Source organism: Oryx dammah, unplaced genomic scaffold, assembly GCF_014754425.2.
Source record: "Oryx dammah isolate SB20612 unplaced genomic scaffold, SCBI_Odam_1.1 HiC_scaffold_12, whole genome shotgun sequence".
Lineage (NCBI taxonomy): Eukaryota > Metazoa > Chordata > Mammalia > Artiodactyla > Bovidae > Oryx > Oryx dammah.
Window position 1 is genome coordinate 65,542,101 of NW_024070196.1, and position 24,997 is coordinate 65,567,097.

Sequence of the window (24,997 nt, forward strand, 5' to 3'; positions counted from 1 at the left end):
TCTGCTCAGGGCTCTGGAGCTCCTGGGGACAGGGCCTGGGAGGGCCCAGACATTAGAGAAACAGGAGGCGCTGTCCCAGGAAGGACCGCTCTTCCACTGGGCTCTTAGGGGTGCTCGCACCTGAGCAGGATGCAGGCATGGGAATGGCATTCTGGCCCTACACTGTCCCAGGGTCTCAGGAGAGGGAAGAGGGTCCCGGTCAAGGAGAGCTTGAGAGAATAGGCCCTGGAGTCCAACAGGTGTGAGGTTGAACCCTGGCACCACCTCTTGCTAGACCAGTAACTTTCCTAGGATTCTGCTTCTTGATCTATGAAATGCGGTTAAGAGCAGTTCTTAAGTCCGAGTTTGCTGTGAAGATGAGGGCAATAATGATGGTTGGGGGCTTAACTCAGTGCTGGCCACACAGCAGGCGCTCAATAAGAGAGCAAAGGCAAGGCCAGTGGGGATGCCACTAAAAGCAAGGTCAACACTAAAATGAAGACAATGGGGATTAGCAGCACCTAAGAGGTACCACCCCATCTGAAGTTCACACGTGAACAAAGGTGGATGGATTCTATCCCCATGCTACCGATGAGGAAACGGAAGCACAGAGAGGTTGAATCCCCTGCTCAAGGTCACACAGTTAAAAAGGGACGGGGCTGGGACTCGAACCCAGACATCCCGGTCCCAGAACCTGTCCTCTCACCCTTTATCAACAACAGCTGTCTACACAAAGCACATGGATGTGCTGAGGAGGGACTGCCCCCTTTTGGAGGGGGCTAATTAAACTGAGGTTTCAGAGGAGTCCAGCAACTTGCTCAATGCCATAGAGCTACCGGGAGGGAGATGTGGATCAAAGCTCTGCTCTTAACCACTGGGCATCTCAGATCTCTGTTACAACAGAGGAGGCTCAGAGAGGCACAGTGACAGGCCCCAGGCCACAGAGCAGAAGGTGGGGGCTCCACTCACTTGGACAGGGAGACGCCGCCCGGCTTGCCGATGAGGTCCTCGTGGTGGAGGACAGCGTCGCTCCAGGCGATGCCCAGGAAGTCGAGGATGACCTTGAGGGAGCGCCGGGGGTGCAGCACCAGCTGCTCGTAGTACACGGGCAGGCACTTGTCCTTGCCCACCTCCAGGCACTGCGCGTACATCACCTCGATGGCCTTGTTCCACTTGGTGAGGCAGTCGCGGTAGCTACTGAGGTCGAAGCCGGCGATGGTGACCTTGCGGGTGATCATGGAGTGCACCGAGGCCCGGCCGTCGCGCACCATGAGCAGGAACTTGGAGTTGGGGAAAAGGCGCGACAGGTAGACGGAGGACTTGAGCGTGAAGGGGTCCTTGTTGCAGAGGACGCGGGCCGGCTCGCCGTGCTTGGCGATCACCTCCAGGATGAAAGCCTGCATGGCGGCGTCCAGCACCTCGTCCGTCACGCCCGCCTCGTCCAGCCGCAGCTTCTCTCGGCCTGACTTGGACCAGGCCTGGCGCATGGCCAGCACGCGCGGGATGATGCGGGTCTCCTCGCCGCAGCGTACCTCGGGGTGCGCGTCTAGCATGGCCCGCATCAGCGTGGTGCCGCTCCGGGGCACGCCCCCGACGAAGATGAGTGGCATGGCCTTGCCGTAGCGGTACTCCACGTGGTCCGCGCCCACCATCATCAGGTCCTCCTGCTCGGGCCGCATGGTCCGCCGGGGGCCCCGCGGACCCCCCAGCACCGCCTGGCACTCCAGCACCCGCTGCCCCAGGTGGACGGCCAGCACCAGGGCCAGGGCCAGGCAGGCTGCCAGCAGCGCCCTCCGCACCGACAGGCGCATGCTCGGCCCGAGGCGGGGGGCGCGCTTCAGGGGCAGGCGGGCTGGAGCCCCGCGGCGCTCACATCTAGGGAGACAGAGAGACACGGGGCGCGGCGCGGTCAGGGAGGCCGGCGCGGTGCTGGTGCTTCGCGATCAGACCCCAACAACAGCCCGCGAAGATGCTGACACCCACAAGAGGAAAGTTTGATGAGCCCAGCTCTGTGTCGGGCAGGCTCTCCTTCTTAACTCCCGAGATCCAACAACCCTCAGGGGGAGACGCTATTATTACCCCCAGGGGCCTTAAAGGCCTGGGTTCAAATCCCTCCTCCCCACTTCCTAGCTGGAGGACCCTGCCCAGTCCCCGTAACCACTCAAGGCCTCAGTTTCCCCATCTGATACATGGCAAGTGAGTAACAGTCCCTCCATCAGTTCCCACTCTGTGCCACCCCAAGGACTATATATAGCCTGGCAGGTTCCTCTGTCCATGGGATTCTCCCAGCAGGAACAAACGGAGAGAGGAATCGTTCTTTTAAAAATGGACTTTTTTGAAAAACATTTATGTAAAATTCTTCAAAATGTGAAAATAATAAAAGCACTAGAATATCACATTTCAGGAGCACAGTCATTAGATAAGGAAGAAGGTTTTGCTTGTTTTACTCACAGCTGTCTTCTCAGCCCCTAGCGCAGTGCCTGGCTCCTTAGTGGGTGCCCAGTAAATATTTATGGAACGTGCCTGGGTGGAATGAGTGGGGCCTGGGGTAGAGTGAGTGCTAGGAGGTGATATCAGTAGAGACAGGAGGAAGCCAAGGTAAGGAGGGGCTATTCACAGTCACCCGGCTGGGAAGTGGCCAAGCTGTGGTCCGTGATCAGGACCCAGGGCAAGGGTTAGGAGCCGGGTCTATGTCTGCTCTGAGCGACCGCCGTTTGCCTGTGCAGGAGATGCTTTTCAGAAGCTGCAAAATATCCTGGGGCCTGGGCTTTTTCCAGAATCGCTGTCCATTCATTCAGTCTTCCCTCAATTAATGCTTAGGAAACAATGAAAGGTGCCAGGCTGAAGACCGGAGACAGGACAGTGGACAAGACAGCCGGGCCTGTGGCCTCAAGGAGCCTACGTCCTAGCAGTGGATGGAGATGACTTACAAGCTCTGGCCAGACTATGACACCAGCTTCCAGGGAAATGAGCTGGACACCACAAGCAGGATCAAGAAGGGGCAGGAGGAGGGAGGTCAAGGAAGACTTCTTGGAGGAGGTAACATTCACGCTGAGACCCGGATGAGGAGGAGCTGGCTATGTGAAGATGTGAGGGAAGGGGTGGGGGGCTCCAGGCAGAGGGAAGAGAGAGCAAAACTTCAGGATGGGGGAGGATTTAGGTGCTCAAGAACCTAGGAGAGGAGGCTACTGGGGCCAGAGGGGAGGGAGGGGGGAGATGGGGAAGGAGCTGGACTTACTCTCAGGGCAGCCCCTGCAGAGAAGGCCTGCAGGGGTGAGAATGGAGGCAGGGAGGTCAGTCAGGAGGGCCCAGGGATGTGTAGACTGTGGGGCTGATGTGGGAAACGGGGAGGGAATGATATGGGACCTGAACCGAGCTCCTTACCCCTTGTAAATGTCACTGCAAAAGTTGATCAGACCCAATGCCAATTCTTTAGGTTAGGCACTGGTCTTGAAAAGCAGGGGTCCACCCGGCCCAGCCCCACCCCCTTCTCCAGTCACTCAAACCTCACATCTACCCTCCTCCCCCGTTCACTCTCAAGGTCCTTTGATTATGCAACCTCAGCTCCGAAGGTGCAGACTCAGATCCTGGAGAGGCAGCCCTCCTCCAGCCACCCCAGCTCTTCTCTGTGTCTCCCCCACTGGGTTTCAGAGCCTTTGTTTCCTCTCTCACCTCTTTCTAGAATCAAAGTGAAGCTCGAGGCCTCTGGGCATTCGAGGAGTCAGACAGACCTGGGTTCAGATCCCAGCTCTGCCACTTCCTCTGCGGCTGAGCTCGGGCAACAGACTCCACCTCTCTGAGCCTCATCTGTAAAATGGGTCTAAGAGTGTCCACTTCGAAGAGCTGAACACTAACCAGCCTCTACGAACTTAAGATGTTCCCAGCACATAGGGAGCATTTGAAAGAATATTAGCCATAATCACTGGTTATTCATTCATTCTAACATTTCATGAGTTCCTACTGTGTGCAGGAGTCGGGCTATGGAGCTAAGAGACACAGACTCAGCTCTCCAGCTCTACTTGGACTATGGGCCCACATCAGGTAGGGGTGATGGGTTCTACCTGTGTAGGTGTGGGAGGGCTGCCTATAGGAGGCGGCCTTCCTGCCGAGTTACGAGCAGTGGACAGGTGGTGTTTTGAATAGGTGGGTGGAGCAGAGAGAGAAGGGAACTGCCAGGGCAAAGTCACAGGCAGGAGAGAACCTAGCATGATGGGAGGCGGGGTGGGGTCCGGGCAGGTGTTCAGCCGAAACCACTGAAGGCACTGGTGTGCAGCTGGACCAACCCTCCCACAAGGGCTTGGACTACCTGGGGCCCCTCAGGCCAGAGCAAGTGGAAAAGAAACATCAAAGCTGAAAAAAACACACCATCTCAGGCCAGGGCTCGAAACTGCTGAGAGGCCCTGGCATTTCCTGGCCATGTGGCTTTGGGAGAGTCACTTCCCCCATCTAAGCCACAGTTTCCTCAACTGCAAAAAGGGGTGGGTCTGCTGACCTCAAAGGCTGCTGTGAGGGTTCTAGAAGCAACTGACAAAGTGAAGATGAGTCTCATCTGGGGGTCGCTGGCTTCACTGAGCACTGGAAAATAGCTGGGGACCCTCTCCCAAGAAACACGAGCCTACCGTAAATTGTTGGCAGTTCATGGGTATACTGGATTCAGGGTTGGGGTAGGGAAATCTAACACCAAAGCTACTTTTGGGCAGAGGCAGGCTGTATAGGACACAAAGTCACTCAGAAATCCCTCCAAGGTGCCCTCAGCTTCGTTAAGTGCTCAGTGAAATTCTGTCTGTAGCCTGGAGACTAGCAATCTGCCAAAGATGATTATTTCAGTGTCAATGGCCCTGGTGGAGTGTCAATCACACTTTAGCTAGAATTAGTGCAACCACTTTTTCTTCCTGACACTTGGTGGGGAGGGACAGACTGCAGTTCAGGGAATAGAAGAAGGGATGATTTAGGAAAGTGGTTTCCAGAAAAGACAGAACGGTGTGCCTCCCACTGTGAGTGTGTGTGTGTGTGCACGCATGCGTATGTGTGCACGTGTGTCCCACTGAGCTTACGTGTGGAGTTGGAAGCATATCTGGATACTAAATACCAGGGGGGAAAGCCTATATGAAGGGACAGAAAGAATTTTAAAGCTGTTATCAACTCCCGAGTTTTGCTTAATGCTGAGCATTCATTCGACTTTAAAACAAAGCCCGGAGTTGTATATTTTTTACACTTACTGAGCACATCCTCAGCTAAAGTTTATTTCACGCATCACCTAGTGGGATCCCTTCTGCCACCTCTGGGCGGAGCATGCCTCCCACTCAGCAAGCAGCTCAGAAAGGGGAGGCCCCTTGCCTGAGACGGGTCAGGGTCAGATTAGGGGCTGAGGCCTGCTGTTCACGGTCCTCAGAGCAGACCCAGCAAGGGGCTCATCTCTGGGCCTGTCTCTGCCACTGGGAGAAAACAGCACAAAGCGGGCAGGTTAGATGTGAGCAGGAGACAGCAAAGACAAGCAGGGCAGCTTGAGAAGCAAAGGCAGGGCGCCCTGGCAGAGAGAAAGCCGCTGGGAACCTAAGAGCGAACGGTAGCTTCCAAACCACCCAGAACCACAGAACCCATCCACTCCAAGAGGGGCCAGCGGGCCCGGCCCAGGGCCCGAGGCCTGCCCTCCACTCCCCACCACGCAGCCAAACTCCATCAGGGGCAGTGAAGTTGGTGGCTGAGACTCAGACTCGGGAGTCCTGCAACCCCAGGTTCAAATCCAGCCCCTGCCACTTGGAGCTGGACAGCCGGACGAGGGACCTCAGCCCTCTGAGCTTTGGTTTTCTCCTCTAGCAAAGGTGGGCTGATAAGAACCTTTTCTCGGGGAGCTATCATGAGATGTGGGGACGTTTTGTGTGAGGGGCTGAGAAAGCGTGCCAAGAATGCTGGCGCTGGACACCGGAGCGCGGGGAGGTGTTTAGATTCTGGCCGCGCCTTGAATCGGCTCAGTGATGCCGGTTAAGTCCCTGCCTGCCCAGCAGTAAAATTTCCGTAAGCAGTGAGGCCTGCCCTCTCCACGCTGCTGGGGTCCAGCTTGGTCAGGCACTGGGTTTCTGACAGAGAGTGACCTGGTGGAGTCTGATCAGCTGCCCGATCATGGAGGCTGGGCCGCGGGGGTGCCGAGGGTTTTCTCAGAAGCCGGGACTCTGGGGGCCCTTGGGGCAGCACTCACCTTCCCTGGACACGCTCATCCCTGGGCTCTACTGCTCGTGGCTGCTCGCCAGGACGGTCCACCAGCTGAGCCCTACGGAGGCAGAGGAGATGCTGCATTAGGCGTGTGTGCCATGGGGAGGGGCTGGGCCCCCCAGAGGGGCGGAGGAGGGGTGCTGGGCTTCACCCCACAGTGATCTGGGGCAGCAGGGAAGTACCCTGGCAAATGAGCAGCAGAGCAGGGACAGGCCACCTCAGGCCAAGATGCTGAAGCTGGGGTCTAAATTCACCGATTCAGCTAGGGAATGAACTGGCCCACTTCTCAGGCAGCAAGTTGTGGGCTGAGAATCTGAGCAGCAGTGGGTCTCTGCCTATCAGGCCCTGCCTTCTTCCTGGCCCAGGGGCCTTGGACTTCAGGGAAAGTAAATATCACAATATGCAACCGCCACCACTATACCTACCTCTAGTCACCATCTGGGACTGCTGGGTACCGTCGAACAGGCTGTGCACTGCCCAACTCCAAAGGGCACTGCGCACCCAGTCTATGATACGGCGCCCCCTGGAGTTGAACAGTGCCTTGCTCTCACCACCAAACATGAACTAAACGCCTACTGTGTGAGCGCGTGTGTGTTCAGTTGCTCAGTGGTGTCCGACTCTTTGTGATCCTGTGGATATAGCCTGCCACAAGGTACTATGTGAGTGCCGTGTGCCATTTAATCCCCCAACGAGGAAAGGATGATGCTCCCAACTTTGTAAAGTGAGAAAGTGACAGCCAGAGGAAGAGCAACTGACTCGGGGAACCAGGGTCACCATCTGAGACTCTGACGCCCAGCTCGTAACTGCATTAAACGAATGGGGCCATGAACTCAATGGGGGTCGGGGGTAAAGCCTGGCTGACATGCAACCAAGGGAATCCTGTTTTACACCTCACTGCTGTATCATTTGGGGAGGGGTGGGGGGGAGGCAGATTGTTAGTCCAATTCTCACCTCCTCCCATTTTACAGATGGGAAAACTGAGGCTCAGGAGCAGCTATCACTTCACAGACTCACTTCTCTCCTCTTAGTCCCATCCCAGGAGGTAGGGGAGGAGGGAAGAGGGTCGGTGGTGGTTAAGGACGCAGCTCTGGAGTTGGATGACTTTCTGACGAGGTAGATTGTTGTTCTTCTGAGCCTCAGTTTTCCTTTTCTGTAAAATGGGCTGTTGGGAGGTTGAAACAGGGTAATAGCACATACTCAAAAATCTCAGCAATTATTAACACACTGGGAGTAGGCTGTGACTCTGTTCTTGGGGTCCTATCTCTCTTCCTATTCACTTATTCTTTGCATCTACGTTTTTTTTTTTTTTCCTATCCCTGAAACACCAACCTGATTAGTCTATCTAAACCCAGGAGGAGGACAGTTCCCAGCCCCTGCCCCTCCTCCCAGCTACTGAACCCACAGGCCTGGCGTTCCGAGGCATGGGCGGCTCCTGGAACAACAACAACAAAAGCACCATTCGGGACCAGGGCCCTTGAAGCTCTTCTGGAGACCAGATGGCTCCGGCCCAGCTGCCCTCAGGCAGCCCTTGAAATGCCAAGAGAGTTCGAGAGACCTACCAGGAGGGCAGCTCCCACGGCCCCCTTCAGGGTCGGGCCGGGCCGTCAGGGCCTTTGATCACTGAAGAGCTGAGACTCCAACATGCCGCACTAGCCACAGGTCACGATTTAAATTTAAGTTAAAATTAAATAAAATTTAAAATTCAGCTCCTTATTGACACTGGTCACATTTCCAGAGCCCAGAGGCCCCCTGGAGGCTACCATACTGGCCACGGCAGATTTAGGATGGGGTCAGCCTTGGGTCGAATCCACCCGTCACCCTGTTTTGTGAGGCCTGTAAGCAAGGAGTGATCTTGACTTTTTTTTTTTTTTTTTTTAAGGGAAAGAGGAGGAAGAGGATGAGTTGGGAGGGGAGAAGAGAAGCAGCAGCAACAAGAAAAACCATTTTGCAAAACCTGAAATATTTACTATCTGGTCGTTTATAAAAAAGGGCTTCCCAGGTGGCGCAAGTGGAACCCGCCTGCCAAGGCAGAAGGCCTACGAGACGTGGGTTCAGTCCCTGGGTCGGGAAGAGCCCCTTGGAGGAGGGCACGGCAACCCGCCCCAGTCTTCTTGCCTGGAGAATCCGGTGGACAGGGGAGCCTGGCGGGGTGCAGTCCATGGGGCTGCACAGCACTGGGCACGACTGAAGTGACCTGGCACGCACGCGTGCATTTACAGAAACAGTCTGCTGAGCTAGACTATCCCTATCATTCACCCAAAGGGCTACAGTCACTCCCCTACATGTAACAAGTTCCATTCCCAGTATGCACTCAAAAGTCCCACAAAGTTAGCCTAGGTATCCCAGCTCACACAATCAGCTATACCACTGCTGCTTCTACGCTCGCTTCCAGACATCCTGGGCTTGAAATAAGAGATGCTGTACCCCTGGACTCTGTACAGTCCTGAACGGTAAAGTGAACAAAAGCACAACCCCTTGTAAAGGGTGCACACATGTGATAATGGACGCCAGACATTGACTTAAGTGGCTGGACACACGAACACAGTTCACATCTTTGAAAGCGTGCAACGTGGAAGTTCGCCTGTAGGGGACTTGCTGTCGGGCACGGTGGAGACGCAGGAGACACAGCGAGAGCTTCCTTGGTGGCTCCGCGGAGAAGAATCCGCCCGCCGGTGCAGGAGACAGAGGTTCGGATCCGGGAAGATCCCACATGCTGCGGAGCAACCAAGTCCGCGGGCCACAGCCACTGAGCCTGCGCTCTAGAGCCCACTGGCCGCAACTCCTGAAGCCCGTGCGTCTACAAGAGAAGCCACTGTGATGGGCAGCCTGCGCCCCGCAAGAAGAGCAGCCCCCGCTCACCGCACTAAAGGAAAGCCCTCGCAGCAGCAGAGACCCAGCACCGCCAAAGATAAACAAACAAAATTATATCAAGAAGACACAGGAGAGGGGTGGGGGGGAGTCAATGAGCCCTCCTTTTCTCGAAGGAAGAACATCAGAATTTATTGAGCGCCACTGTATCCCCAACACTAGACCAAGGGCTTTCCACGCCTCTACCTCATTTTAGCCTCACGACAGCTCAGTGGCAGGGTGGAGCAGGGAGAGGGCTCTCCAATTTACGAAGACAAAAGGCCCATGGGGGTGCAGGGTAAGCATAGCTACACCAAAAAGCAAATCCGCCAAATCAATCGGACCAATCAGCAAACACAAACCCCAGGTAAGAAGACAGTGGTGGTAGGCGAGAGCATTGTTCCCTGAACACATACTTTTATGGTGTTGTTCTATGATCTTGATCTATAGAATAATAAAACAACCAGTATTTTTTTTTTAATCCTATGCCAGCCACAGTAGGGGGGGTCAGACTGAAGGGGCACCAGTCTTGGCTCCACCAGTTACTGGCGGTGTGACCTTGGCAAGTCACTTAACGTCTCTGAGCCTCAGTTTCCTCATCTGTAAAATGGGGACAACAACAAGACCTCCTAGGAGGCTCACGTGAGGCACCCGGGCCCTTGAAATGTGGCCAGTGTAAATGTGGAAGTAGCCTCATAGGAGTCCTGGGAAGTATAAATAAGTTAGAGAATGTTAGAACAGAGTCTGGCACATAGAAAGTGTGCTTTACTAAGAGGGAAAGCCAGTTTCTAAATCTGGCTCTGTCTTCATGATGACACGGCTCAGAAGATGGGCCAGCAGTGAGGATGAGGAAGGACTTCACATCACTCTCTTTCCACTGACCCATGGGCTGCCCTGAGTGACCACCAGAAGCAAGGGGAGGGGGCGGTGCTGGACCATCGTCAAGACACCTTCAGACCTGGACTCATTCATTCCACAAATGTTTACTGAACACCTACTGTGCTTGGAAGCAGACGGTGCAACACATCAGGGCCGGCACCCCAGGGCCCTGCCCTCACAGAGATGATGCTTTGGCACAGAGCCAGGAAACCAGCATGCCAGATAACTGCATCCGTGACTGTGATAAATGAGCGATACCCGAGGTGGGAGGGGGAGACGTGCCCTAAGGCGCCAAAGCTCAGCAGATCAAGAGGTTCCCAAACTGGGGGCGGGGGGAGGGCTGGAGCACAGGACGCCAGCTCAGGGGGCAGGCCATGGCACTTGTAAGAGGAGCCTTGGAGGGGTACCTGGTACCCCCGTGCCGGAGTTCAGCCATCAGCCTTGCGAGCCTTCTCTGTGGGAACAAGCTCCCAAGCATTCCATCACCATGGAGACCACCTACCCCTCTGGGGCCCACTGACCTCACCACCCCAAGCCTCCAAGGAGATTTGGGGAGACTGGGGTTCCCCCTTCAGGATCCCTGGGGATCAGAGACCTCTGACCTGCTCTGGAGGGAAGCCAGCCAAGAAAAGCCTACCAGAATCCAGTGGGGCAAGAGGAAGAGGCAAAGAGGATAATTCTGAGGCTTTAAGGGGTGAGGCTTGAGCATAAGAAACACGTGGGGTGATTCAAGAGAGAAGAAGAAAAGGCAGGCAGGTGAGTGGCCTTAGAAATATCAGCTCATACAAGCCCTTACTGTATGCCAGATACTGAGCTGAGAGCTTCACATATATCACGGAGGCTTTGCCTCACTAGCCCTGTCCATGACCCCATCTGACTCTCCCGTATTAACCATCTCTTCACCGATCCTCAGAGAGGCAAGTTCATCTGGCCAAGGCCACACAGCAGGTTAGCACAGGAGCTAACAGGAAAACCCAAATCTCTATCCAGAGCCCGTGCTCCTAGACTTGAGTTTCCTGAGTTTCCTCATTCATTCCACAAATGTTTACTGAGCTTTGCTTTTTTTTTTTTAACCTAAAACAATCAAAGCAGGGCCCACACCTGCCACCTTGCCTCAATCTTGGAGGCCCAGTTCAGCACCCTGTTGGCACAAGCTCACGGTGGGGGGTCACATCCCAGCTCTTGCACTCATACATCAGGGATCCTAGGTCAATCCAGCTTGCGGAGCCTCAGTACTGCCATCTGAGAAATGGGTGTTAACACCTGGAACAAAGAGTCGTGAGGAATTCCTTAGCATCACCACACCCAGCACACATGTGCAAAGCCGCTAGCACTGAGTCTGATCACTGTCATCACCGCACGGGGAGGAAGACTGGAGGGAACCTGGAGACAAACAGGCCAGTGGTTTGGCGAGGCGGGGTCGGCACACTTCTGTGAAGGGCCAGGAAAGCCACGGATTTTGCCCTGTGGGCCAGAGGGTCTGTCAGGGCTCGACAGACCACTCGGCCTCTGCGCTATGAAAGCAGCCAGAGAAACACACGTGGCTGGGTTCCAGGCAAGACTATTTACAGCATCAGGCAGCGACCTTGATGTGCCCCTCAGGCGATCCTGTGTGAAGGCCCGGCTCTGTCTGAACGCCCAGGGGAACTGGGACAAACTCACCAAACACAGATGCAGAGGGTCACCGTAGAAGCTGGTGTATATTTGGGCTGGAACAGCCAGGGGCAGGACTCAGGCAGCCAGCCTCTGGTGAGAAAAATGGACAACTCGAGAAAATAGTTTATTTTTTAAAAGAGATGCATGCACGTATGTGGGGTCATCCGCTGTCTGGCCTGTCACCAAGGAAAGATTTAAGGAGAGAGACCTGTGTGTGCCTGGCCCTTCGATGTGCATTTGCCTCTAACAACAACCTGGGGAGTTGAGGGAGGCACTCTTATTAGCCCCAGTCGACAGAGGGGGAAGCTGAGGCTCAGAGAAGTGAAGAGCTCAGGGAAAGGTCACACAGAGAGCAACGAGCTCAGCCTGCAGTGGAGCCAGCTGTCTGATCCCAGAGGCCAAGCTCTTTAACTGTCACCCCCAAAGCCCTGCCCTGCTCAACACACAGACAGGGACCATGCGTGTCCACGGTCAGGCAGCTGCCTGGGGCATGGCTGGCTCGGCCTCCCAGCTCCCAGGGTTGCAGCCTTGCCTCCAGCGTCTGGTGAGGCCCGGCTCTGCTCTGTGCTTCCTGTTCGGGAACACACGGGCCGGGCCTGATAAAGAGTATAAACAGGAAAGGGCCAGGGTGACCTTGCAGGGCCCGGGGCTTCCTGCGCCTGCACCACACACACCCACACACACACACACACACACACACACACACACCTACACACCCACACCCAAGCCTGTCTCCACTCCTCTGCCTGGAAGCGTCCAGAAGCAGGGGTAGAGGGGGTGGGAGGATCAGCACGCCAGGCTCTGTGTCCTTGTTCTGGGGATCACTAGCAACGCAGCCCTGGCTGGAGCAGAGGGAGCAGACAGCCATGTCACACAACTGAGTCCTAAACCGGGCCTCAGTTTGCTCATCTGTGAATTGGGGATGCTAACACCCGCACTGAGGATTAAAGAAATGAACTGACAGCTCTGAGCTTCGTTACTGCACCACTGTTACTTCCTCCCTTTAAGGTGGTTCAAAACTTCCATGCATCAGAATTACCTGAAATTGTTAACAGACAGATTCCTGGGGCCTGTCCCCAAATAATCTGATTTGGAAGTTATAGAGTTCTCGAGCTCTGCCCCTCCCCTGGCTCTACAAATCACTACACGGGGCACTGGATTCGGCATTTGAGGACTTATTTACTGGCTGGGCACTGGAATGGGCCCAGTGTGGGGGCCAAGAGCCAGACAGGTTCAGGAGCAATCTAGGCTCACTTAGGAAGTAAGTACAGGGAAGTAGAAAGGAAACCAGTTATAGTCTGGCTAAGAACACAGTGATGAAGATCAGTGACACAGGTGTAGCCAGCACAGACAAATTAAATAAACAAATAAAGAAATTTTAAATGAAAATGTTAACATAAAAAAAAAAAAGAAGTGCGGAGGGCAATCAGGGACCAGAGTGGGGGTGACCTCGGCACACACGGCCCCCAGGGGAAGCAGGATAAGGTATCTACATCTCCCAGCACCCCGGGTGCGCACCTGCCGCTGCTCCGGGCCCCTAGTGGCGTCCTCTCCTCTCCTCTCCCCGGCCCTCAGTCTCCTCATCTGTAAAATGGGGCCAGCAACACTCACCAGCAAGGGCTGCAGTGAGGACTTAAGTGAGATGGAGGCTTACCCGTGAGAAGATAAGAGCGGGGGATGCTGCCGCCCTTTGGTAATTATGGGTCCCATGCAAATCTGAGAGAAGGAAGCAGCCTTGGCGGGGGTTGGGGTGGGGGGCAAGAGGGTGGGGAAAGGAGGTCAGCAGGCTCCAGGAAGGCCAAGCAAGGAGCTTGGGGTTTATCCTGAGGGCAGCAGGAAGTGGCGAGTGCTGATGAGACTGAGGTCTGGGAGGGGGCATGGGCTTTTTCTAGCACAGGATGACTTAGAAGCTGAGGGCAGGAGGCCAGGCGAGAAGTGCCGGGGGGGCCCAGGGTCCACCTCAGAGGAGACACAACGGAGGACAGAATGGAGGAGGCGGCCCAAGGCCAGATGGTCTGGGCCGCAGGAGGTGACTCGGAGACCCCACTCTAGCCTCAGCTCACAGCCTTTCTTCCCCTGGGCCTCATCGGCCTCTCCGTCAAATGAGAGCAAGGGGTCTGCGTGGTAGGTAGGGCAGGGTGAGGAGACCACTGCCCTGGACCGCAAAACTTACAGGGGCATCCCCCAAACTCAGTATTCAGGATCGACAATGTTCAAATGCAACATTTACAAATGCCAGCCATATGCAGAGACGTGGATGGACCGAGGGACCGACAGAGAGAGCGCAAAGTAAGACAGAAAGAGAGAAACAAGTATCATATATCAACACATGTATGTGGAATCTAGAGAAACGGTACAGATGATCTTATCTGCAAAGCAGAAATAGAGACGCAGATGCAGAGAATAAATGTATGGACGCCAAGTGGGGAAGAGGGGAGGAATGACCTGGAAGACTGGAATTGACATACACGTGTGCCTGCTCAGTCACGTGTGAGTCTGCGACCCCGTGGACTGCCGCCCTCCAGGCTCCTCTGTCCGTGGGATTTCCCAGGCAAGACTACTTGGAGTGGGCTGTCACCTCCTTCTCCAGGGGATCTTTCAGACCCAGGAATCAAACCCAAGTCTCCTGAGACTCCTCCCTGGCAGGCGGATTCTTTAGCGCTGAGCCACACTACTCTATAAAATAGAAAGCTAATGAGAATACTGTGGAGCACAGGGGGCTCTCCTTGGTACTCTGTGGTGTCCTAAATGGGAAGCAAATCCAAAAAAGAGGATTTATGTACATACATATATTTATACATATAAATAGGTGATATATATATATATGTGGGATATACATATATATGTGAATGGCTGATTCACTTTGCTGTACAGCAGAAACTAACACAACACTGTAAAGCAACCATATTCCAATTAAAAAAAAAAAAAAACTGCCAGAAAAACACAGTGACAAAGGAAACATCACATTTTTAAATAGGATAAATAACGGTGCTAGCTAAGTTGTATTAGAGCCTGAGGCAGAAGGAAAACAAATCAGTAGTACTAATCCTGTCTTTATTGTTGACATATTGTTCATCATGGATATTTTTTAATCAATTTAGATTTTTTTGGGAGGGGTGTGTAATAGCTTCACCGAGATTGAATTCACATATCATACAATTCACCTAAATAAGTGTGTACTTCAATGGTTTTAAGTGCATTTACGGAGTCATGCTAACACTTCCACAATCAATTTTCGAATATCTTCATCAGCCCAAGGAGAAGCCCCGCGCTCGAGCGGCACCCCCAACCCCCTCCTCCCCCCAGCCCCTGGCAACCACTCTGTGACTTTTCCTCCTCTGAACATTTCAGACAAACAGAAAAACAGAACACAGGGTTTTCAGCTGCTTTACATTTAGCACAATGCTCTCAAGGTTCACCCTTTATTTGGGTTTTTGAAATTTGCATTAAAACAGTACTTGTCTTGATTGCTGAGCTCTGGGGCACTTCCTTAAATTCCGTACCTGAGTCCAGTCCCTCATATGCTTAATCTCAGCCCTGGGTTTAGGGGATCTCTCTAGACCAAACTCAGGTTTCTGCAAGCTGAGAGCACAGTTCTGTTCACACTGTACCCACAAAGCCCCCAGGCTGGACAGCAGAGGCTGCAAGGCGCCCCTCGAGGGAATCCACGTGGAGCTGCGGAGTGGCTCCATTAAGCCCCACTCCCCTGGAGCGACTCTAACTCCACTTCCCCCGAGAAACTCCACTGCTACGTCCACTCTGAGAGGAGCATTGATTGAGCTCTGGCTGTATACATCACAGGTCACCTCCCCACACACCAGGTTCGGCTGGCAGCCCCTTCATTCCCTTTCCTTGAATAGTCATGGCGCACCCCCTCGACAAAACAGGGCCTCTGAGAACACGGGTGGCGAGGCACATGGCAGGGTGGCCCAGGGGTCAAAGGCCTGGGTGGAGGGCTGGGAAAGGCCTGGGGCCATGTCCGGCTCTGCCAAGGACTGGCCAGGAGATCTGGGACAGGGTAACAACAGCCTCGGTTTTCCCATCTGTAAAACGGGGCTGAACTGCCTGTCTCAGAGGGTTGCTGTGACGACCACTGAGGCAAATGCTTACAGGAAGACCCGGCAGCAGGAGGATTTCAGTAAATGCTGGCTCTTAATTTATCATCATCTCTAATTACACGCTAATTAAACATTCCACAGTACAACCATAAGAGACATATATACGACTGTTAGAAAGAAGGATTCGTTATCCTGCAGGTGATCTGGGATGATGTTTGGTGATAAAAAAGGCTATCCAATTCTATTCTGGTAAGTATTTATGTTAGAAACATACTCCAGAAAGGTATGCCCTAAACTGCTAAATGGAGCTTAATCTATTTCTCCTTTTCTCCCCTCTGAATTTTCTAACTATTCTACAGCAGATATATATTGCTGGTGTGATATAAAAATGGAAAAATGAAACTGGGGTGATTTCTAGGTTTACTGCATAATATTGAGATTTTGAGCCTTGGAATGTCGAGCCGGCCTTGGAGAAAGCCCAGTGAAAGCCCAGAGAAGAGAGTCTGCCCAAGGTCACACAGCAAGGTCATGGGGCAGCCAGGCCTGGGTCTTGCTTTCCAGACACCCTGAGCCAGGCTCCTCTCTACTGACTTGAGTCAGTTCAGTTCAGTCGCTCAGTCGTGTCTGACTCTTTGCAACCCCATGGACTGCAGCAGGCCAGGCCTCCCTGTCCATCACCAACTCCCAGAATTCACTCACTCATGTCCATCAAGTCGGTGATGCCATCTAACCATCTCATCCTCTGTCGTCCCCTTCTCCTCCTGCCTTCAATCTTTCCCAGCATCAGGGTCTTGTCAAATGAGTCAGTTCTTGGCATCCAGTGGCCCAAGTGTTGGAGTTTCAGCTTCAGCATCACTCCTTCCAATGAATATACAGGACTGATTTCCTTTACGTTTGACTGGTTGGATATCCTTGCAGTCCAAGGGACTCTCCAAGAGTCTTCTCCAACAGTGCAGTTCAAAAGCATCAATTCTTCGGCGCTCAAGCTTTCTTTATACTCCAACTCTCACATCCATACGTGACTACTGAAAAAACCATGGCTTTGACTAGACAGACCTTTGTTGGAAAAGTAATGTCTCTGCTTTTTAATATGCTGTCTAGGTTGATCATAACTTTTCTTCCAAGGAGCTGGTTCATTCTCCTGTAAGAGGAGGGAGGCTGGCCCCCTGGTAAACAGTCTGGCCCTGGGGCGCCCTGGTGGCTCAGGAGGACACGGGTTCGATCCTTGATCCAGAAGATCCCACATGCAACTAAGCCTGTGTGTGCCACAACCTCTGAGCCTGTGCTCTTGAGCCCGGGACCCACGACTACTGAAGCTCATGTGCCTTAGGGCCCGTGATCTGCAGCAGGAGGGTTCCCCCACAACAAGAAGCCTCACACCACAGCTAGAGGAGCCCCCGCTCAGTGCCATCTAGAGAAAAAGCCATGCAGCAACAAAGACCCAGCACAGCCAGATTTAAAATAAGTAAATTAACATTTTTTTTTTCCAAAAAGAGGCTGGCTCTGGAGTCAGGCTGCAGATCCTAGTGGCGCCATGAGCTACATGACCTGGGGCAAGACACTTAACTTTCAAAAGCATCAGTTTCCTCCTCTGTACGATAAGGCTCAGACACGCAGTAGTACCAAAGGGCTTTTGCAAAGAGTTAAAAAAGATAAAGTGAGTAAAGAACTTTGTACCGAACAGTAGGTACTCTAGGCCTTATTATGACTATGAACCAGTATTTGTGTTTGGAATCTAGTAGCGTCACAAAGGATCTTCCGCAGGGCACGGAATGCTAACTCAACAGACGCAGGAAGGAAATTTCAACTTGGGCACTAGGGAGCCACGGCAGGTGTTTGAGCCGGAGAGGAGCACAGGGCTGGCAGCCAGCGCCCACCTAGGGAAACCGTCTCTGCCAAGGGCCTCCATTGCAGGCTCCATAACCGTGGCAGTCCTCCCAGAGCTGCTCGGCCAAACCACAACTCCCACTGGGTACAGTCTTGCCGCCTCCAGCCGTGCCCATTTCCTGGGTGCCAGCTGGGCTGGTGAACACGAAGTGATCAACAAGCTCGGGGGTGTGACAGCCCACACAGCCTCGTGTGTGATGACCAGGAGGCCCAGAAGCCTGGAAGGGGCCACAGGGTGGCAGAGAAGGGCTCCTATATCACCGCCATGAAGACTGATTTCCAGTCAAGCCTAGCTCCTACTCTGCTGTGTGACCTTGAAAAGTCCCTTTCCATCTCTGAGCTCAAGTGTGCCCATGTGCAAAGAAGATCCTAACTGCTCCGTATGCTTAGGGGCTGCCAGGGGGCTGCCACACAATAAAACAGCAGCGGTTTCCTCTCCGTCTGCTTCAGGTGGGAACTCTCACTAACTCCTTGCAACCCCGGAAGTGGGTCCTTGGACTATTTCTGTTTTTTAAGTTGACTTAATTACTCAGGTCAAAGCTACAACCACTGTATTTAACAATAACAGAGAATGGGACTTGCCTTGTGGTCCAGTGGCTAAGACTCCATGCTCCCAATGCAGGGAGCCCAAGTTCAATCCTTGGTTGGGGAATTAGATCTTGCATGACACAATGAAGACCCAGTGCAGCCAAATAAATAAACATCAAGAAAAAAATACTAGAGAAGGATTAAGTCTCCTGGGAGCAAAATCTGCAATTCCGTCCTCTTCCGTCTTTTAAGAGGTAAACGCTATCGATCACTGTGGGGAGGAACCCCCCACATACACACCTGCTTTCTGTGAGGTTACAGCCGAAGTCATATCGGAATGGAAACCACACGGGGCCTGTCCTCCACCATCCCAGACACCCATCCTTTCATTCTTCCATTTCCACTTCCCTCATTCCAGCCACGCACTGTCCGACTGCACCAGTGGACCTCAGCTGGGGCTGATTTTGAGGGACCGAACAGCAATGTCTGGACATAAGAGTCTGGGCTGTCACAACTAGGGGTCATCGGATGCGTAGAGGCCAGAGATGCTCCGATGCCCAGCCCCCACCACAAAGACTCGTACAGCCCCAAATGCCAGTAAAGCCAGGCCTGAGAGGCTCTGGATCAGACGTATCCTGAAACTGGCTCCAGTCACCCCACACCAGGTCGGGGAGATCCTCCCGTGTCAGCATACAGAGTCTATCATTCAGTAAACCCTGCCTGAGCACCCACTGTGCGCCAGGCCCAGCTCCAGTCCAGGGCCGCACCGGTTAACGACACAGGCGAAACCCCGGCACTCAGAGGCGGCTGCCATCCTCCTGGGAGGCAGACACAGCCGCGTGCGAGACCCCGAGAGGCCTCCCTCCTTTCCATGGCTCCAGAGCATCCCGGGCAGGGACGGCTGACATTCATCAGGCCAAAACCTTCCTAATGGACATGTAGGCTGTTTTCACCTTAGACACAATGCACCCCATCACAAAAGAACGTGCCTCCCTTGCCCGTGGCCGAGAGGCACCCCAAGGCATCAGCAGGGCCCCCTGGAAGCCTGCTAGTCCCACCCCAGAGGTGCAGAATCAGAGTCTGCATCTTACCCAGCCCCCAGGCATCCCAGGGCTTCCCAGGTGGCGCGGGCGGTAAAGAACCCACCTGCTAACGCAGGAGATGTAAGAGATGTGGATTCGATCCCTGGGTCAGGAAGATCCCCTGGAAAGGAAGCGGCAACCCACTCCAGTATTCTTGCCTGGGAAACCCCATGGACAGGGAGCCTGGTGGGCTACGGGGTCACACAGCGTCAGACGTGACTGAAGCGACCGAGTGCACGCACACGCAGGCATCCCCATCATATTCAAACTTGAGAAGCACAGCTTCGTACTAAGTAGTTACCTAAAAGCAGTCAGCTGGCTTGGGAGCCACACATCCTGTTTCAGCAGAAAGTGCCCCCAAAGACCCCCCACCAGCGGTCTGCGATCCACCCGCCACCCCCGCCCCCACCCCCCATGCGTCTGCACCAACTTTGTATTGTCAGACGTTGCTGTTTCCCCTGAGCTGATGAGTCTTCCCATTTTCCAGATGTGGAGACTGAGGCTACACGGCCAGAACTCCGGTGGGGCTGACAACTTCTGAGGCCTCCTCCCACCTCCGGCTTTTAGGATCTGGCCACGTCCTGGATGTGTTCTGGGTCAGCTTCCCGCCCAAGCACTCTGGCTCTCAGGAAGCGAAGCTGCTCACCTGGAAAAAGACGATGTCCTGCGGGAGGGAACTGGCTCTAGAGATGGGGGCGGGAGCGCCTGTAAGCACCACGGGGAGGCTGCCAAGTCCCCATTCGTGTCCAGTCATCCAGGACAAAGGACCGGCTGGATCCCGGGGCCAGCCTGCCCTTTAATGCACAGGAGGTGACGCCAGGGCTCTGGGACAAGAGCAACGACGGGGGAGGGAAAAGAGCCAAGGAGCTGGGGCGTGGAGGAGACCCCAGCCTTGCTCTCGCTGGCTGCACATCTTAGCCTCAGTGTCCTCTCCTGAAAAATGAGCTCATGCCCCTCACTGCAGAGCTGCCAGGAGGACGTGCAGCCGCCACATGGAGCCATCTTGGGCGGGTGCCGCACCGCTGCATTCAACTACCTACCTCCTCATCACCCTGCCCATTTGACAGATGAGGAGACTGAGGCTCAGAGAGGTGCCGCCCTGCCTGCCCTTCACTGCACATTGAGCTGTGGCCACGGGAGCCTTGGACCTCACAAGGTGTCAGATCCTTCATAGAAATCCTGCCTCTGTCGCCCTTGTGTGACCCCAGGCAAGCTGCTTCGCCTCTCTGCGCCTCACTTTCCAAAGCTGTGAAATGGGGATGCGATGCAGGGATCAGAGACGGGAAGCTGCCTTGCAAACTGCAGAACGTACCGGATGTTCCCGCCCCACCCCAGGCTCCACGCTGTCCTACCCAGGAACACCTGTCACCCGTGGGCAACTCCCTTTTCTCCTATGATCTCGGTACAACACGGGCAAGGCCAGGCAAAGCTGGCAATCCCCCTGGGAGGGAAAGCCACTTGCTCACAGTCACACAGATGGTGACCAGTGGCGAGCAGGGCCAGGCAGCAAGTTGCAGGGGGGGTGAGAGATCAGGGGGTGTCTGACCTGAGTGTGGAGTGCAGGTAACGGCCAGGCTGGGGCTGCAGGTGTCCGGAGCCGTGGCCACTAGGAGCAGGCACACCCGAACCGGCTGAGGTCTTTCCTCCCAGCTCTCAGCGCTTGAGGCCCCTTTGAAGGGTCAGTCATTCCCAAGATGTCCCCGCCTCTCTCCAAACATTCCTCCTCCTCCTTTGGGGCCCAGCCTGGCCACCCGCCCGGGGATTGGCAGCAGACACTACCTGTCTGGGACGGCACGGCTACTCTCTGCAGCCAGAGCTCAAGGTCTTCCCGGCTATTCGGTCTCCCTACGGCTGGTCTTGTCCCATCCTCTGGACTCTTCCCTCCCTACTTGTGGCTGGCGGGTGGAGCTGCCACAGAAACCGGACCACGCCACCCCCTTGTCTAAACTCTTCCGTGAGCCCTCAGCCCTAGCTGGCCACTCCAGCTCCTCCCCACAGATTGTTAACAGTGACATCCAGCACAAGTTCAAGGTCAGCCACAGGTGGAAGTCAATTTTCCAGCAGCCACCCGTTAGAGAGGTGAAAAGGAGAAGGTGGCCTGACACTTCATAACAGATTTCATTTCACCTAGTGTATCCGAAAATGTCATTATTAGTCAATATAGAAAATGATTAATGAGACAATTAACTTCCTTCTTTTCCTTAGTACTAATTTTTTGATATCAGGGCATATCATTAGCGCATCTCAATTTGGATGATAAATTGTCAGGAGAAACACCCAATCCGCAACTAAAGGTCATCAGAGTTACAGCTGGCAACATTTACGTTCATGCCCCCGAAGAGTCCTACACACATTTATAATGTTTCCCAAGACACGGAATGGAGTTTCTGTTTTGAAATCTACATTTCAATTATATCAATATAAAAAATTCAGGGCCTCAGCTGCACTAGCCACGTTTCAAGGGCTCCACAGCTGCTCATGGCTCCTGGCTCCTGGAGCGGACACACAAGTTCGGTCCTTCAGTGTCTGGTCCCATAGCCCTCACGCCTCCTTTCCCGGCCTGTCCTGGACACGAGTGGAATCTCCGCGCGTGCCCTGAGTTCCCAGCTCCGTGATTCATCCGAGTCCTTCCCCAGCATCTCCCACTTTCTGCCAGTCCCCACTCCTTCCTCCTAGATACAGCTCCAGGTTCCTTCCTCCAGGAAGCCTTCTCTGACATTCCCCACATGAGATCACATTCCTGGTCCTTCTGCTCACTCCCCTTGTTATAATGTCACACGGCATCAGTATTGTGCACTTCTAGGTTCCCCGACCTCAGTGCTATCGACATCTGGAGGACTTGTTGTGGGGCTGGCCTATGTCTTGTTTAGCAGCACCCCTGGTCTCAACTTACTAAACCTCAGTAGTGTTCCCTCCCCAAGTGGTGATGGCCAGAAATATCTCCAAGAGTCCCCTGGGAACACAACTGCTCCTGGCCAGGTGTTCCCTGGGAACACAACTGCGCCTGGCTGGAAACCAGTGCCTGTACACAGAAGGCACCCAAAAAGAAGAGGCTCACCAAGCATACTGTACCATGAAGCCTGCCTCCTCCAGGAAGCCTTCCTTGATGCCTCCAATCCAGTTAGTGTTCTCATGGGCTCCCATATCCCCCTGTACTCACCCCAGTGCAACTTCCTCCAAGGGAAGGAACTGCATTTTGTTTACCACCGGACTTTCAATCCCTAGCCTGGCGATTGATACGAAGTATATGCGTAACAGATATAGAACTGGCCTGAAAAACAGGGATAACTTAGGTTGAAAAGTCCCCACAGGGCTAGCTTTTGCCTGTTTTAGTTCAGGGCTCTTTCATTCCTACAGAGGTGCTAATAACCATCCCTGCCCCATTTATACACGAAGCACTGGGCTAAATACTCGCAGAGCTGAGAGGGAAACTGAAGTTCGGGCAAGTGACGGCTTGACCTGTGTTCAAGTCAGTGCCTTGGAGGCTCAAAACTTCTGGTTCCTCCTCCTACTGAGTTACACAGGTAAGACCATATTTGCAATACATATGGCAAACAAGATATTTGTATTCAGAATATGCAAAGAGCTCTGGGAAATTAGCAAGAACAGGACAAGCAACCCATTAGGAAAAGGGGCAAATCTGAAGCGATACTTCATTTAAGACATTATCTAAACAGTCAATAAGCATTTGAAAAGGTACACCACCCCAGCAGGGAAATAAATGCAAAATAAAAATACAACTTGGGGCCATATACATCTGAACACTTAAAACGAAAAAAGAGGATAATACCAAGTGATAGCAAGGATGTGATGCAATCAGAACATGTTCCATGGGTGGGAGGGACCTGGCACACTCTCTGGAAAAATTCTTTGGCGTAAGAGACAAAAGCTGAATTTGCACCTTCTCTGGCTGTTGCTGTTGTGGTGCCACTAAGTTGTATTTGAGTCTTTTGCGATCTCATGACTGAAGCCCGCCAGGCTCCCCTCTGTCCATGGGATTTCCCAGGCAAGAATATTGGAGTGAGCTGCTATTTTCTTCTCCAGGCATCTTCCTGACCCAGGGATCGAACCTGCATTTCCTGCGTTGACAGGCTCATTCTCTACCGTTGAGCCACCAGGGAAGCTCTGTACCGTCTCTATGACCCAGCAATTCCACTGTTAAGTATATATCATCAGAAATGCATCTAACTTCTTCCCCCAAAGGATACATATTGACCTGTTTCCTGCAGCACTATTTGTAACCACCCCCAACTGGAAACTACTCCAATGCTCATAAACAAGGGGATGGATAAATAAGTAAATACAATAAACCCGTTCATACCAGACAGCCAGGAGAGAGAACAAGCCGAAACTTCACATACTATGGGTGAACATCTCAAGGCAGCGTGCTGAGATATCAGCCCCCAAAAGCCAACAGAGAAGACAATATGTGTTTGTGTGCATGTAAGCACTTTATATGCATATGAAGTACAAAGACAGGCGAAATTAATCTCCGGTAGGAGATTCTGGGTCAGCAATCACTCTTTGCAAGGAGGCATGCCGGAGGGGGGTGCACAGGTATCTTGGGGGTGCTGGGCATGTGCTTTTCTTGATCTGGGTACTGTCACACACACGAGCACGATTATCTTTTGAAAACTCATCAAGCAGTCTCTTTACGATGTGTGCACCTTTCCGTAGGTCTGATCGATTCCAATAAAAACAAGTCTTAGAGAATCACACTTTACCAAACGCCGCTCGGCACCCTCCCACCCACCCACCTTTCCCGCGGTCCCAGAGGCACACACAGGACTCCATTCATTCACTCAACCACCGCTGGCTGCCAGGCGCTCTCCCGGGGCCAGGCTCGATGCCAGGTGCCGGGACATAAAAGTGGATGGCGCCTCGGCACCCGATTGTGCCAATCCCACCCCGGTGCCTGGCACACAGACCTGTCCCCACTGCATAACATGCCAGAAATGAGCCGCCACAGCTGGGGTGGCTTCTGATCAGAGGCCAAGGAGGTGATGTCGGCCTGTTTTCCACTCTCTGTCCTGGCTTGGTGCAAGAAAGTTTGAGACTCTTTTCCTTACAGTGGGCCATTCTGCAGAGGCAGCAGGGTTCACACTCTGCTACTTGTCTGACACTGCCGCCTCCACTTCGCTCACCAGGCTTTCCTCTGCTCCCCGCAGGCTGGTGACTTCTTGGCTGTCATCCCCAGCCCACATCTCTCTCCCCGACTTAGCCATCAACCGTGTCCACGTCGCCTCCGCTTGCGTCAAGCCAGGACCTCAAATTTAACGCGCCCAAAGCTCATCTCTTGGTTTCTCCCCCTAACACACTCCACTCCAGTTGTGGGCAGCTCAAGACGCTCAGGCCAAAAGCCTCAGAGGTAGCCAGAACCTCCGACTCCTCTCTGTCTCTCCCACCCCAACCCAACCCGGCAGCCAAACCTGCCAACTGCGCCTTCAAAACAGAAGGTAGATGATTTCTTGGATCTGACACCAAAGGCATAGGTAATAAAATAAAATAAAAAAACTGGACTTCATGAAAATTAAAATGTTTTGTGCTTCACAAGACACTATCCCCAGAGTAATAAGGCAAGCCATAGAACGGGAAAATATATGTGCAAATCACAGAGCTGAAAAGGGGTTCACATCCAGAATCTACAGGGAAGCCCTAAAACTCACCGACTGGCTAAAAACTGGGCAAAGAATCTGAAAGCACATTTATCCAAAGACGACAAATGGTCAAGAAGTATGTGAAAAGATGCTCAACGTCAGAAATCATCAGGGAAACGCGTATCAAAAATACAGGGAGTTGCCGCCTTACCCCGATTAGGATGGCTAGTGTAAAACAAAACCAAACAAAACCCACAACCCCCCAAACAAACAA

General features: G+C 53.4%; 1 protein-coding gene across 2 annotated transcripts in view; it reads right to left on the minus strand.

The window, feature by feature from the left end:
* Window positions 1-24,997, minus strand: part of TPST2 (tyrosylprotein sulfotransferase 2) — a 55,041-nt gene that overhangs the window by 15,006 nt on the left and 15,038 nt on the right. For both annotated transcript variants that reach the window (XM_040250991.1, XM_040250990.1), the window contains exons 2-3: window positions 6,176-6,247; window positions 949-1,854 (exon numbers count right to left, since the gene is read on the minus strand). In XM_040250991.1, coding sequence (XP_040106925.1) covers window positions 949-1,790 — 842 coding nt within the window. In that variant the 5' untranslated portion in view covers window positions 1,791-1,854; window positions 6,176-6,247. The remainder of the gene's footprint in view (window positions 1-948; window positions 1,855-6,175; window positions 6,248-24,997) is intronic.